This window comes from Gallinula chloropus, assembly GCF_964237585.1.
Source record: "Gallinula chloropus genome assembly, chromosome: 20".
In the NCBI taxonomy this organism is placed as follows: Eukaryota; Metazoa; Chordata; class Aves; order Gruiformes; family Rallidae; genus Gallinula; species Gallinula chloropus.
The window spans coordinates 4,976,213-4,991,089 of record NC_140105.1 but is presented as its reverse complement, the minus strand read 5'-3'; the positions used below and the strand labels follow the sequence as shown (position 1 = coordinate 4,991,089).

The window sequence follows — 14,877 nt, the reverse complement described above, 5'->3', positions numbered from 1 at the left end:
GCAGTGCCTGGCTGGCTTTGAAAGAGACTCTTTTAAATTAACAGGGGGTTTTAACATCCATCGACAAAGCACAGGTAGGGCAGTGCCTCGGGTGCCGAGCTCCATTCCCAGCTCTCATGGAGCTTTGAGTGGGAGCAGCTGGCTTGGGTGCTGAGGAAGGCAGGAGGAGGAGGAGGAGAGCCATGCTTGCTGTAGGAACAAAACTGGAGGAGAAAGGGCTGCCAGAATTAATGGTGGCTGTAAAACCTGGAACAGCAAATGCAGCCTGGAGTTAGTTATAGTTGAATTTCCTTTACAGTGTTGCAAAGTAAAAATCCCCAGACGTGGAAAAACCCTGTGGATTCGAAGGCCTGAGGCCCTAATGAGGGGCACTGGGCAGTTGTAGAAATCCTGAAGGTGGAATCGAAGCTCAGCCAGGAGCTGTGCTGACAAGGCCTGGTGTGGAGCTCATGGGGAACCTCAGCCACATTGGCTCCCAGGCAGAGAAGGCAGGTGAGAGGGATGGGTACATCATTTGGATCCTTGAAGCCGTTTGAAATGGAGGGACTGGGCGAGGGGACAAGGAGAGAACTCTCTGCCTCAGACATGTTCTTGCCAGCACTTTAGACACAGTAGGCATGGGGGTGGTGCCCCAGGAAGCGGGTTTCGCTGCTTTAGATGCCTACACCTGAATCTCACTGTGACTTGGGGGAAGCCAGACGAGCAGGAGCGCTCTCTGCAGCCTGGCTTTGCTCTGTGGTAGCGGCAGCGCGCTGCCCGCGCCGTACAGGCAGCTGGAAAGATGCTGTAGTCTGGCTGCGTGGAAATGCGTTGTCACAAGACTTGGAAATGAAACCATGAATGTTCCCTGTCTGTAGGGTGAGGTTCCTGCTTCATACCCAACAGCTGTAACTGTATATACAGCTCCAATGCATTTGTTCTGCTGCATGGTGAATAAATTGGTTTCCCTACGTCGCTCTGTGATAGCCCTCACTACCTGCCAGTGCTCTTTCCAGAATAAACCTCACCCCACCCCCTGGGACCATCCAAACTAAGTGAAAAGAGGGAAGTTGCTGTTTTCTGAAGCCCCCCCAGAATCCTTCCAGCACTGGGTGTTAGGGCCCAGCAGCTGACAGAGCCAGGGTAACAAGGTTTGTTGCTAACAAGGTTTTACTTCACTGGGGAGGGCTGCCAGACCGAGCTGCAACAGGCACCCTGAACGTCAGCAGCTCCTTCCTGGGAGTCACAGTTATATTTTTAAAAGGATTTTCATTTGTGGAAGGACAACTCACCAAGCAATATGCAAAACAAGACATTTATTCTTAGAAAAGCCGTCAGGTTTATGTACAGTGAGCCACAGAGGATGAGTAAAACCACGTCTGGCTGCCTTCAGGACCCTTCCAAGGTGCCTTCTTTGACGATGACTCGTGCGAGATTCCGTGCGAGAGCCAGTCGCAGCATTTCCACTTTCATAGTCTCAACGTCATCCTAGAAGCGAGCAGAGTTCGGGTCAGACTGCTACGTGCAGCTATGAGCTGGCAACACGTTCCCTCTCTGGGCTTTGGAAAGGAGTAAGGATGCAGGTCAGTCCCTCAGAGGGTGAGTACAGGTGTATTTACCTGTCATAAGGACCTGAGAAGAACATGAGCTGCATTTCCCACTTTACATCAAAACAAGACAGCAGTGCCAGGCCTCCTCTTCCTCTGGCGGCTGCAGGGTTGTGTGTGCAGTGAACAGCTCCCTGTCCTGCGCCTGGCCTGTTTCACAGCCAGAGCATCTCCGCTCTTCATTGCCCACGTAATTTGCAGTACTAATCTTGGAGAAGCATCACAGCCCCATCCCAATCAGGAGAACAAGTACTCCTGTACTCATTCTGTGCACACTTAAATACCTCTTGATGATGCCTCGTTGGCTGGCCTTTAAAAACAACACCCTTGAGCAGCTCAGTAGCTCAGGCTTTCCCTCTTTTCTGCCCCCATGGAGGAATATAAACGTGGAGTTTGCTTCCTCCAACCCTGCCCCCAGCCCCATCACCCAGCTGTCCTCAAAGCAGGAGCTACCTGGAATTTCTGCTTATCCGACTTCCCCGCTGTCAGGTCTTCCAGGCATCGCATCAACTCGTACGTCTGCTCTGCAGAAAATATGACCTGTGGAAATGGAAGTATGTGCTGAAAACATGATCAAGTCACACAGAGAAGGTAACTCAGCTAGAGGATGCTTCCACACTCCCACAGAGACACTCTAAGGCTTTAAATCACAGATCATTCAAGCTGGAAGTGACTTTGGGAAGGTCTCTAGTGCCACCTCCTGAGCAAAGCAGCTGGGGGGTCAGTGCTCTGGGCTTTATCTGGGGCTGTCATGACTCAGCTGTCGTGTTCTTGGTGGCTCTTAAAGCAAAAACTGGGCTTGGAAGGAAGCACACTGGAAAAATCTTCCAGCCAGGCACCAGGAGGAACTGGCTGTGGATGGAAATTACCAGCACAGTTTTATTCCACTGCTGTTTTCTAAAAGCAGGTTAAGAGTTGATTATCCTTTCCTGGGCCCTGTTGTGTTCCCAGCATCAGGGCCTTTGGATGGCTGTGCCATGCTCGCACTGCCCTGAACAGCTCTTCAGCCCTGGAAGGGCAAGGCCTAGCCTGGGGGTAGAAAGGGGCTGACCAGTTCCAGGAACCCCCTCAGGGAGAAAAGGGGTGGGGGGGCTTTGCCCAGCCTGCTCACCTCTTTCTGCTCCAGCAGGGGAAGGGCGTCTGTCAGCAGGGTCATCCAGAAGGAGCAGGGAGCAATGTGAGCCGTCAGCAGCAGCAGCAGCAGCTTGGCAGCTTCAGAGAACCGCTTCTCCCCGTACAGCCGGTGGAACTCCCGGTACTTCCCTACAGGTGGTGGTGTTGGTGAGGGGGAAAAGGTGTCACTACCGGGCTCGGGCTGGCCCTGCGGTGGCACCACCCCAGCTGGAATGTGGCCCCAAAGCAGCCGAGTTCAGGGAATGGGAATCTCAGGCATGAAGAAAGGTTAAACCAGAGGCTGGCCAAAAAGGCAGCCCAAACCCTGTTACTGCCCCTGGCTCAGGGTTTCTGTTTGGAGCAGCCTGGTCACTATCTGATACTGTCTGGTGCTGAGTGTGTGCAGGGTGAGCAACAGCTTGAGGGGCTGAGAGAGACCAGCGGTGTCTGTAAACCCAGGAATGGGAGGGGAGAGGCAAGGGGATGAATGTTCTGTCTGGTATCAGTCTGAAAGGTTTCATTGTCTTCCTGGGTGTTTAAATGGAAACTCAGATCTCTCTTAATGTGGGAAGTTCATTAAGGATTAGTTAGATCAACACGCAGCATGTGAGAACAGGGTGATGCTGAGTGGGTTTTACTCTGTGGCTTTGTTTGTATCCACTAAACTGTCAAAGCACTGGAAGTCATGATTGCAGTTCAGAGTCACCTTTGACTAATGCTTAAGCTCAAAGTACAGACAGGTGGAAGTGTCCAGCAAAAGCACTGCTGCTTTTAAAAACCTTAAAACAAGCATAAACATTTCCAGAGCTTTCAGGGATTCTTTATAAAGAGCAGAAATGGAAGGTATTTCTCTATAAACACAGTTACATAAGTGACTGCAACTCTTTGGGGCCAATGCAAGGGTCGCTGGGTGACACTGGGTATAGAAAGATGAGGGACTGACAATTTGGTATGTCCCAGTTAGCTGCCAGGCTTCATTTAGAACAAGGTTTAAACAAAGGAAATAGAGCTCCAGTTTTGCAAGGCTGGACCAAACTGGAACAGATGAAATCTAGGATCACCCTCACTGCGATGCTGGTGTCAGCCAGGAGGGAGTTGGTCCAACTGCCAATAGCTATTCCAAATCCCTGTTGGATTTTGGCCCCAGTAGTGGGGCTTACTAACCACTACAGCTCCAGAGAAAGGCATTTTAATTCATTTCCTGTCTTGGGCCGTTAACCAAAGGCCACAGAGCAGCTGCACCAGGCAGGCAGGTAACCACAGCCCCCGCCTGTGCCCAGAAGGAAGCTGAGTGTGCAGAGGAAGCTGGGTGTGCAGAGGAAGCTGGGTGTGCAGAGGAAGCTGGGTGTGCAGAGGAAGCTGGGTGTGCAGAGGAAGCTAGCTGAAGGCTCTCCATGCTCGGGCACAACTGCTGCAGCGGGAGCATAGGAAGAGGACTTGTGTCTGAGGGAGCCTGAAATAGACACACTGGACCACCAAAGATGCTGAGATTTTGGAAGACTTGTGAAGTTAGTAAGATAATCACATCAAAATAACTTAAACCCAGTGGTTTGGCCTTCTGAGGAAGCCCAATAAGGTCTCCCAGACTCTGCAGGTATTTCAGAGTCTCCCTAGGTAGTGAGAGATAAGGTCCAGTAAAAAGGACTAGGAAAGGGGAAGAATGCAAGTGTTGGAATTGAAGAGCGGCCTCCTGGCAGCAGGCAGGCTGATTCCCCCCACTGCTGAAACAGGATGTAGCCAGATGGAGGAAGAGAAAGAAACCCCACCTAATTCTATGAGTTAACCATGTCCTGAAGGACAGCCCAGAGTGAAAACTGCAGCCGCTTCTTACCAAGAAAAGTCAGGCGGTCACTGAGCAGCATGGATGGTCCCAGATTATCAATGAGGTCCAAGTCAGAGAAGCACCCCCTTTCACAATAGTCCTTAAGGAATCTGGGGGGGAAGCACAGCACAGCAAAAGCTCAGAGGGGTGCACACTGTCCACACCAGCCTGTATCTCCTCATCCCTTCCCAGAAATCTTCACCACTGAGTTCCATCTAGTCAGCCTCCCCAGGAGGGTTTCAGAAGACACCAAAACGTTTCCTGTGCATGGCCAGTGGCTGGTGTAACGTGCCTTTAACAGACACTAATTACTGCTCTAGATTTTGGGGTAGTTTAGGTCTATTGGTTAAAAGGAGCAAGTGAAGGAAGGAGCGCAGGAAGCTGAGGCTGGTGGCTGCATAAATAACACTCCCAGATCATAACAAAAGCTCTATTTTTCTGCTGTGTAAAACAGTTGATAAGCAGCAGGAACAAAAACAATTCTAAAAGCTTTTCATCTGCTTTGTCACAGCCTTCATCATGCTGCTTTTCTCAGAGCTGCTTCCTGTGAGGGTTTTTCTTTCACCTTCTGTTGAAAGAAACGTGCCGATTCCCTCTCCTTCAGAGCAGAAAGGAAAATACCCAGCAATCTCTTGCTGCTCCCTGTTTTCCTTGTTTCCCTCCCTGCCAAAGGCAAGAGTACTGCCTGGCCACCTACCCAGCCCTCACTACGCATGGAGAACAACACTGGTTAGAAGTCATCTGCTGAATCACAGAATCATAGAATGTGTAAGGTTGGAAGGGACCTTTAGAGCTCATCTAGTCCAACCCCCTGCACTGAGCAGGGACATCTTTGCCAGATCAGGTCACTCAGAGCCACATCCAGCCTGACCTTGAATGTCTCCAGGGCTGGGGCCTCCACCACCTGTCTGGGCAACCTGTGCCAGTGTTATACTGACCACCCTCATATTGAAGAATTTTCTCGTAATATCCAAATAACTGTCCCCTGTTCTAGTTTGAAACTGTCACCCCTCATCCTATCGCTCCATGCCCTCAGGAACAGTTCTTCCCCAGCTTTCTTAAGGCACCTTTCAGGGATTGGGAGGGCCCCTGGAGTCTTCTCTTTTCCAGGCTGAACAAAATGAAGCACAGAAGGGGATTATCCTCCACCCAAACCAGTTCCCTGGCTCACTGCACAGTCCATCAAACAGCCGTATCAGAGCAAGTGGAAGGGCAGTGCAGAAGCTCAACATTTCTTCTGGCAATATCTCTATCTAAGCAAGGTCTGAGAGGACTGGACTGTTGGGTACAGCCAGTCTGTGTCATCACTAGATTTCACAATCAAACAGCCAGGCTCCCTCAGATGACAGTCCCCAAGGTTGTCATTTTCTATTCGAGAAGCAGGGACTTGGGTGAGGGAGTGACAACCCCTCTGCCTGCAGCAGGACCTTCTCTGTCTGTCTCAGCAGCCACCTTCTCCCACCCCACTACAGCAGCAGTCATCTGAGAGCTGCTGACCCAGACTCACCGATCAGATATCAGCGTAGCAAAAGCTGCATCCTTGGCTCTGATACTCCACGACAGGGCAGAGCCCAAGCGATTATTCCGCAGAGCTTTCATGGCCATGATCTTACAGATGCTACGAACTGAGGAGAGAACAGGAGGAGAGAGAAAGAATCAGTTTCAGTTTTGTTTGTATTACTACAAAACAATGAGGTTTAAAAATCAATCACCTTGTTCGTGCATCTGCCTCTGCTCGCAGATCCTCAGCACCTTCAGGGCCTTCTGCTCTGTGTTAAGGGGTATCCGCTCAATATGAAGCTCCAAATACACCCTGCCATACTCTGGGCAGTGGTCAAAGTAATCCACCCCCAGCTGCCAGAGGCTGAGGGAGGAGAAAAGATCATCAGACACTCTAGTTGTATAAATCTTAAATAAGCACAGTGGTAAAGCCACAAGGAGAACCCAAGCATGTGTTACTAACAGCTCTGATTAACTAACTTAGTACTCTTAATAACTCTTAGTAACTTAGTACCTAAAATGGCTTTTACTTTTACCAGCTGCCTTTACTTTTATCAGCTACCTGCAGCTCACAAGTGCTTTGATGCCAGTTACTCTGTACCAGAAAAAGCCACAGTGCCAGGAGCGATTGCATCCTGGTCAGTACACCTGATGGGTGCTACTAGATAGCTCTTGTCTTTAATTCAGGAGAGGAAATGAGCTGTTGTATGATCCTTAGGGAAACCTCTGCTGAAATGCAAGCAGCAGCTACTGTAAGTTTTCTTTTTTTACTTCATAAGCATGTGGCTCTTTGCTTTGGCTGCTTTGATGTTAGTCTGTCCTCTGAGGGAAAGAGAAAAGGTTGCTACCTGTGGTGGGAGAAGAGTCCTGAGGCGTACTCCAGCAGGAGGAATTCCCGCATGTTTGAACCAAAACTGGGGGGGGGAGAAATGAAACAGGCATTACTGTGTGCACCTCACTGGAAAAGACTGCTGGCTTCATTTCCCAAGTCATTTATGCTGGCTGCTTTCTCATGGGCTGTCCTCACAGGCTTTGCACCTCAGGCCCCAGCACGCAGGTCAGCTTTCTCCTTGGGGGGCCCTGCCAAATACTTACAGCACTTAACGAATATAACAAAGGGCTTTAAGAAACTCAGACTTCAGAGGAATTCAGAGAGCAATTTGCAACTGCTCAAACTTAAAATTATTCAAAGCAAAGTACAGAAACTCTTAAAAATTCGTTTCTCACTGTTCCCTATAGTAACAAACATCTTGGTTGTACTTTAAAGATGTCCTGCCACTGCACTGAGGCACTGATGACTAGCCTGCCAAATTCATCAGGGCAGCAACTGCTTCTGCTTCTCAGAGCAGCTGGGCTGCCGAAACTTCAGGGGCACGTGCAGCTCCTTTCTCTCCATCTCCCTTTTTCAACCCAAATCCATGGTTTTGGTACCCCTTGGTTCTGGGTGTCTGAGTAACAATGCAAATAAATACTTACTACAGATTGTGAGACTGCAGGAGTTTACAGTGATCCAGCAGGTCGGTCAGGTGAGCCACAAACCACCAGTTGCTCAGGGCAATGCTGTGTTTGAAGCAAGCAAAAGAAAGAAGAAACTAAGCTCGCCCCTGCCAAGGGATTTCTTACCCCTCCAGAAGCTGCAGCACAGTATAATGTCTGGTCCCATGTCCCAGACCTAACAGAATACTTTTAATTGCTGCCTGCTTCACATATTCTTGCTAAATTCTTTGAAAGGATCTTCAGGTGAGCAGTACCCATGTCCTCTACCCCAAACAGTACTGGAGTGAATGCACTTTACAGAAGTAAAAGCCCTAAAACTCAACCTGCATTCCTTGATCACTTGATGCATCTCAAACTCAAAGGCTGCCATTAGAATTGTGTCCAGAGGCTCAGGGCTGCTTTCTCCACCCAGGAACAGGTCCATACTAGACTGTGGGATGAGATGAGAAGACATGATAAATGCAGAAGTTGCAAGACAGTAACAGGCAAGCATTTGTTTGGATGTAGCAGCCTCATTTAGGTTATTTTATGTGAAAGAAATGTGTCCTAGAGACTGAACACACTAGGAATATTTTTCCTTATTGTAGCATAAAGAAACTGGGAAAACAATTTGCAGGAACAGGACTGGTAACATTAGACACTGAAGAGACAGAGTCTTCAACAGTTATTTGTCCCAGTCCACTTAGAAATTCTAGCAAACATCTTAGTGATGTAGCTGCTGTAGGATGTCAACCCTGCCAGAGTTTTTCTTTATGTACAGTAACCCTTGTGTGCATGAAAAGGTGGAGAGTATCAAAGGAATTCTGTTTCATGCCTGTGCATAGAACCGCAGTTCCATCGGCTTCACGGTGGGGTGGGAATACAGGAGTCGGGTCACCAGAAAGTGGTACCAAGTAGTCATGAGTTCCTTCTTCTCCAGGATGGCATCATCATCTCCCAGCAGGATCTAACAGGAGAAAACCAGGGGTAATTCTGCAGGTTCAACAACATACACAGCTGCATTGTAACTCTTCAGAGGCATTACTCCCATTTTGTGAGGTCTAGGATTTAATCAAAATTAATTAACAGAGGACAAAGAACCTTCTCAGAGTTTCCAAATCAGCCATATGGTGTTGGACAGGAAGAGAAAGTGATCCACCCAGGCTTGCAGACTGCTGCAAAACGAAGAAGACTGGCCTGAAATCTCCTAATTTAATGAAGAGATCATCCAGCATCTTAGTTACTTGTGGCTACATAGGGCTCCTGAAAGACACAAGGACCGAAGCTTGTCCAGTTTCCTTCTTGCCTTCCCTCCCAGTGAAAACACACCTTGCAGATGGATTCCATGTGGGAATTGGAAGCAAAAGTTCCATCCTGCAGATACCGCTGACATTCTTCATGCCAGTGCTGCCATTTCAGCTCCATCTCAGTCAGCGTCTGGGTGTTGCCAAGCTGAGCAGAGGGTAAGATACATAAAGGAAACACCACGTCAAATCACAACAGGCACTTGGGCTGCACTCAGTTGTACATGATAAAATGCTAAACAGAGGGCTGTCATCACGTTTTCCTTTGTCCTACAGCTGCATTTCAACTGTCTGTCTTAATTCATCCAAATCAGGCACAGGAGAGCCTGTGAGAGGTGACCACTATGCAGCCCCACAAGGAAATCACTGCAACAGGAGGAAACTCTGCTGGCAAAGTCTTCAGAGAATCTTCTGTACAAGAGAGTAGTTCTCAGCGGGAACTGTTTCAGACACCTGTATCTGGCTGTAAAAACTATCTTTCTAACTATCTTGGTCAGTCACCTAACAGGCTTCTACCTGAAAGGTTGGGTCTTTGGGGCAATACAAGACCACAGATCTTACTACTGTAAAGGATTAAGACTGAGATGTTTTACTGGTGAACAGTGATGTCAGAGGAGCCACATCAGAATGGCTCTCCTTAGCCAGCAGAACTACATAAAAAAAAAATCCACTTTGCACATACACTGGGCACAGGCATCTTCTTCATCAAGTCATCCAAGGTCTTGTACATGTTCACCGAGCTGGGGTTGGCACTGGCTTCCTTGGAGAGCAAGTGCCGTGCTTCGTCCATTCGGCCTTGCAGCACAAAGATATTCACCTGCAAAAACCACCTGCCTGTGAGCTCTGCACTGTGCCAGGCTACAAAACCCCCAGGAAGAGTCTCCCAGGGGAACTGCAGCTTCTCATTTAAGCAAGAGGAGTTTAAACACCCACACTGTAGGCTCTGCTAATTCAAATACTCAGTCTAAGCCTTGACCTCTATGGATCACGAAGGATCAGGATGAGAATGAGGGGCAGGATGATCATTAGAATGGCTTCATCTTAAAACCTACATGGGCAGAGAGCAGTAGTGTCCTACTTCTCAGATATTTAGAGGGCTGGAGCACCTCCACTACAAAGAGAGGCTGAGGGAGCTGGGCTTGTTCAGCCTGGAGAAGAGAAGGTTGTGGGGGGACCTCATTGCAGCCTTCCAGTCCCTGAAGGGAGCAGAGAAACAGGAGGGGAATGGACTTTTTAAAAGGGTGGATAATGGCAGGACAAGGTGGGGGGGTGGATTAAAGCTAAAGGAAGGAAGGTTTAGATGAGATATTAGGGGGAAGTTCTTTCCAGAGAGAGTGGTCAGGGGCTGGAACGGGATGCCCAGACAGGGGGTGGATGCCCTGTCTCTGGAGGTGTTCAAGGCCAGGTTGGATGGGGCCCTGGGCAACCTCGTGTAGCTCCAGGCCTGGAGGTTGGTGTCCCTGCCTGTGGCAGGGGGGTTGGAGCTCTGTGATCCTTGGGATCCCTTCCAACCCAGAGCATTCTGTGATTCTGAGGCATAATCTAGTGCCAAGGAGGAAAGAGCAAACTAAAACACACAGGTGTGAATCCCCTTCATTCCAGAGTCTTACAGGTGACTACACTCACCACATTCCAGAAGAGCTCGTGTTTGGATGGGTTTTCACTGCTCAGGACTTCACGCACCATGCTGTCCACATCACAGACATGAAGTCGAACCCAGTCGAGGAGGCGAAGCAGAAGGGGCCCAGCTGTGTGCAGAGAAGGTTTTGTTCTGTTAGGGTTTGTCCCCAGGCTGATATTTTACATGCTTCTAGCCTTGTTAGATGAGGTTTACTGATTGGTTTTCTATCTGCCACACTCAAATTACAAAGGAACAGAGTTCTTTAAGTAGCCAGGCTGCTGAGATTCTGTTTTAGGACAGTAACACAGTCCAGTGCAAAAGCCTAACCAGTTACTTAGGGAAACAAAAAGAAAGGTAAGTGATTCAAATTATAAATCTTTCAGTGCCAAAGGAGACACTGAGTGTTTCTGTTTAATCTAGTATCATGTCATTAACTGAGTATGAGGAAGAAATCCAGCACTAGGTGATTAACTTGTCTTCAGATTCAGTAAGTGACAATTTGTGACTCTCCTGAATCGTGGCACTGTGCAAATAGTATATTTGTTGGCAGAATCCACGTCCCTTAAATTATTTACTACTTTAAAATGCTGGTGCAAACAAACTGACTTTAAAAGTGGCATCCTAAAGTTAAAGGTTGCATCAGAGAATGCATGCATGTTAGCTGGCATAGACATATTTGATGTTTACGATGTGTTTATGCTTAGAAGTCAAAGAAATTTGTAACAGCTTTTGATATCCCTCCTCTTCACCCTTCTGACAGAATGGCAATTTAAATTGTAGTGTAACAAACATGAGAGGAAAAAGTAAGAAGGCAAATCTAATAGCTTGACATAATTCAGTATGAAGAAGGGCATTTACTGAGGCAGAAGAGGTTATGGACACTTGTCATATCTCATCATATAACATATTAAAATATGACACAATGAATGCTTTATACATTTTAAGCAAATAAATATGCAAGTATAAAGCCCTGCAGTCTTCACATCGGGGTAGCTCACCTCCAGCTGCTTCAACAAACAGGATCTCACACAGGTTCCAGATCAGCTCCATTGCAGAGAGGATAGAAACCTGAAAAAAAGCCAGGCCGTGTCTCAGAGTTATTAATTACTCTGGTTATTGGGGTTTTTGACCATGCAAAGGCATCTGCTGTCCTTAGCAAACAGTTAAGCTCAGCTGTTACAAAGAAGTGTCATTCTGACATTCCAGAGCTAAAATCTAAGTCAGAAAAAGGCCACAGCTTCTCTACATAATTCAGCTTAGAAAAAATATTGATAGTTCATATATTGAAATGCAGTGATAATCTGTCCTCAGTAGGCAATACAGAAAGTGTTTTTTTCAGCCTTTTTCTGCAGATTTAACAATACAAAGTGTTTGTAAGATTCAACAATACAAAGTATTTCCTAAGCAGTGATCCACGTTCAGCTGTGACTACACAACACGACTGCAGATTACCTGAGTACTGTACTGGCTGTGCAGGGCAGGGTCCCGAGTTGAAACTGAGGGAGGAATAAGGAAAGTCAGAGCACAATGTTTGTACCTTTCACAGCCCTTTGCAGAATCATAAAGTCAACAGAACCCAACTGATCACCGAGCACAGATCTAAACGAGTACACACATGGTGAAGCTAACTTTTATATTAATCTCTGTAACTGTTTTTGTTATAAATCCTGTGCAAATCTGGGGATGGCCACTAAGCAAGGATGGACAGGAAGAGTAACATCTCCCACTTTTGTGGGGAGCAAGCTATTAATTTGGACTCTGTTTCCCATAAAAACACAACCCAGGATAGGAAAACACCCTAAGTCCCCAGGAAATAGGTTAAAACATGGTGGGGAAAAAATAATAAATCACTGACTACCCAGAGAGGTGGTGGATGCCCCATCCCTGGGGGTGTTCAAGGCCAGGTTGGATGGGGCCCTGGGCAACCTTGTGTAGCTCCAGGCCTGGAGGTTGGTGGCCCTGCCTGTGGCAGGGGGGTTGGAGCTCTGTGACCCTTGGGGTCCCTTCCAACCCTGATCAGTCTGTGATTCAGTGATTTACAACCCATCTTGGAAATTCCCCAGATGGAAAGGAAGCCTTGACAACTAACTGAAACCAGCGTATGCTGTTTTACAGCAGTCACAATAACTTCCAATTGAAATGCTACTCTTATAGGCACAAATAGCATTTCCTAATATTGCAGTAAGAGAACAAATGAACTTACTGGCTGCCTGGTGCATGTCCTCCATGCAGGCTCTTATCACTGACCGGTAGTTCTTACTCACTTGGACCAGCCTGCCAAACACAAGAAGGCTTTGATTAGAGCGAGCTGGACGAGGGTTTGGCTCATGCCTGTTGCCCACTGCAAGTTTCTCTGCAGCAGGAGATGCTCCCAATACTTGGATGCTCTAGTGGGGATCAGTGATGCTGTACGTGTCACTAGCTATACACAGGCAAAGTTATTGAAAGGATCGGGGCACTGACATCCAAAATCACCCTCGAACCGTGTTTTCGTTTCTTGGCACTGCTGCCGGTTACAGCAGCGCTGAGCAGCCGGGATTCAGACGGTCTGTGGGATCTGCCCGGCTGGAGGAGCCCTCCCGCACCCATTCCACTCACTGTGCTTTCCTCGACTTGCCCGCCAGCCCCTCCTCGCTGCGCTGGAGGCCGATGAAGATCCCGTGCGACTCGTTGAAGAGTTTCCGCAAGGTCTGGATGTAGATGTCCTGATCCCTGCGCACCACGAAGAGGCAGGACGAGCTCGGTGCCCCTTCCCCGGTGCCTGCAACACGCCCCGTCAGCGCGGCGGGCAGAGGCGTCCGGCCCGACCCGCTCTCGCCCCTGGGAGGGGACCCATCTCTGCGGCCGAAAAGCGTCTCGCACACCAGCACCTCTGCGGGGCCCCAGGCGAAGCACAGCTGCCTGGAGGACGGGTCCGCGCCCGGCACCACCTGTGAGGGGATGGCGGCCCGTCAGAGGCATCCACGGCCGGTCCGCCCTCCCCTCCCCTCCCCGGTCCAGCCTTGCCCTGCCCTCCGTACCATCACCGGCGGGTCCCCATCCAGCTCCTCCATGGCTGCAGCAGCTCCCGCCTGCCGGCGCGCTGGGAGGCCCTGCCGCGGCTGCCCGCGCCGCTGCCTGCGCTCCCCGCGGAGCCCCGCCGCGCTCCAGCGCTTCCCCGCCGCGCTGCCGGGCCGAGCCGAGAGGCCGGCCCGGGGTTGGGGAAAAGGGCCCGGTGGGTCTCCGCCGGTTTGGGGCAGGCGCCCGGCCGCTCGCCCCGGAAGCGCTGCCGGCTCCAAAGGCCCCGTCAGGGCGGGGCGGGCTGCGCTGGGCTTCGCTTTGCTGCTGCCTGTGTCGGGCGGTGCCCTGGGGCCGGCTGCCGGAGAGGGGCTGGGCCTCCGGAGCTCTGTCAGACGGCGACTTCCTCGGTAGGGCTGGGGCTGCCCGTGGTTTTCCCAGCAGCGTGTCTTGGGCAAGGCCCAGCGCCGCGGCGGAGGGAGGCAGCAGAGCGGGGAGAGCTCCCCTCCGAGCGGCCCGGGGGCCGCCCGAGGCCGCTGCCTCCGGGGCCGCTGTGTGCTGCCCCTCTGAATCCCGTATCCGGCTCTCAGCGCCTGGAGGGGGGGAAGGAAGGCGGCTGCCCCGTCTCCATCTATTTCATTTTCTCTCCTCGATGCTTTCAGGCGCTGTGTGGGTGCGGTGCTGGTGCTCAGTGTGCAGTGATGTAGTTGGTCAGTCAGCTGTGGTCACTTCATCGATCTGATTGCCTTGTAATAACCAAATTCTTTGTATTTCTTCCTGCGCTTCAAACGCTTGCAGATAGATGAGCCTCCAGGCTGTTGAAGGTGACGTTCCCTGGAGTAGAGGTGCTGGAGCTCTGAGGCAAGCTCATTGATAAAGCTCACTAATCAAACGATGCACTTATGACTTCAGTGTGTTGCCTGCAGTTGGTGAAGCATTAGATCCATCACAGAAGGTCAGGGAGACCTGCTGGCAGGTCTGCTGTGCCTTACTCAGAGTCTGGAGGTCTTTTCCCTTCTCTACCTGGCAGGATTCAGGGTGGGAGCTGAGACCCCCCAGAGACTGGGCAGAGTTTGCCTGCTCAGCCTGCCGAATCAGTCTCCTGCTACCTGGGAGCTCACATAGGGATGAACTGCACTCGAGTACCTGTTAATAACATGGTGCGATCAAACACTAACCTCACCTGCTTCTTCCCTTCTGCTCTCCTTCCCATCTCTGCACACTTCACTTTTTGCCTGTTCCTCCCAGTAGCAAACTTTTCTTAGGAAAAATGATAGCAACACTGTCCTGTTGAACTCACAGTTAGAAGCCAGGAAGCCAGTCCCTCTCAGACTCGTGCTGTCCAGAGAAGCTCACTAAGAATCCTAAATTATTTGCTCTCCTCATATGACAAATGCTGTAACGCTCCATTGCTAAATTGTCTCTTTTTTTTTTTACATTACTGGCTACCACATCCAT

General features: G+C 49.8%; 1 protein-coding gene across 1 annotated transcript; it reads right to left on the bottom strand.

Moving 5' to 3' along the window:
- Positions 1-1,275: 1,275 nt before the first annotated feature.
- Positions 1,276-13,475, bottom strand: NUP85 (nucleoporin 85; the record flags this gene model as incomplete). Its single annotated transcript, XM_084273681.1, has 18 exons — positions 1,276-1,467; positions 2,040-2,126; positions 2,698-2,849; positions 4,531-4,631; positions 6,029-6,146; positions 6,234-6,385; positions 6,870-6,935; positions 7,498-7,581; positions 7,842-7,948; positions 8,333-8,464; positions 8,827-8,949; positions 9,484-9,618; positions 10,428-10,549; positions 11,421-11,490; positions 11,875-11,918; positions 12,626-12,696; positions 13,021-13,352; positions 13,443-13,475. 18 exons carry the CDS (start codon positions 13,473-13,475, stop codon positions 1,369-1,371), a joined length of 2,028 nt encoding a protein of 675 aa, XP_084129807.1. The 3' UTR covers positions 1,276-1,368.
- Positions 13,476-14,877: the final 1,402 nt, after the last annotated feature.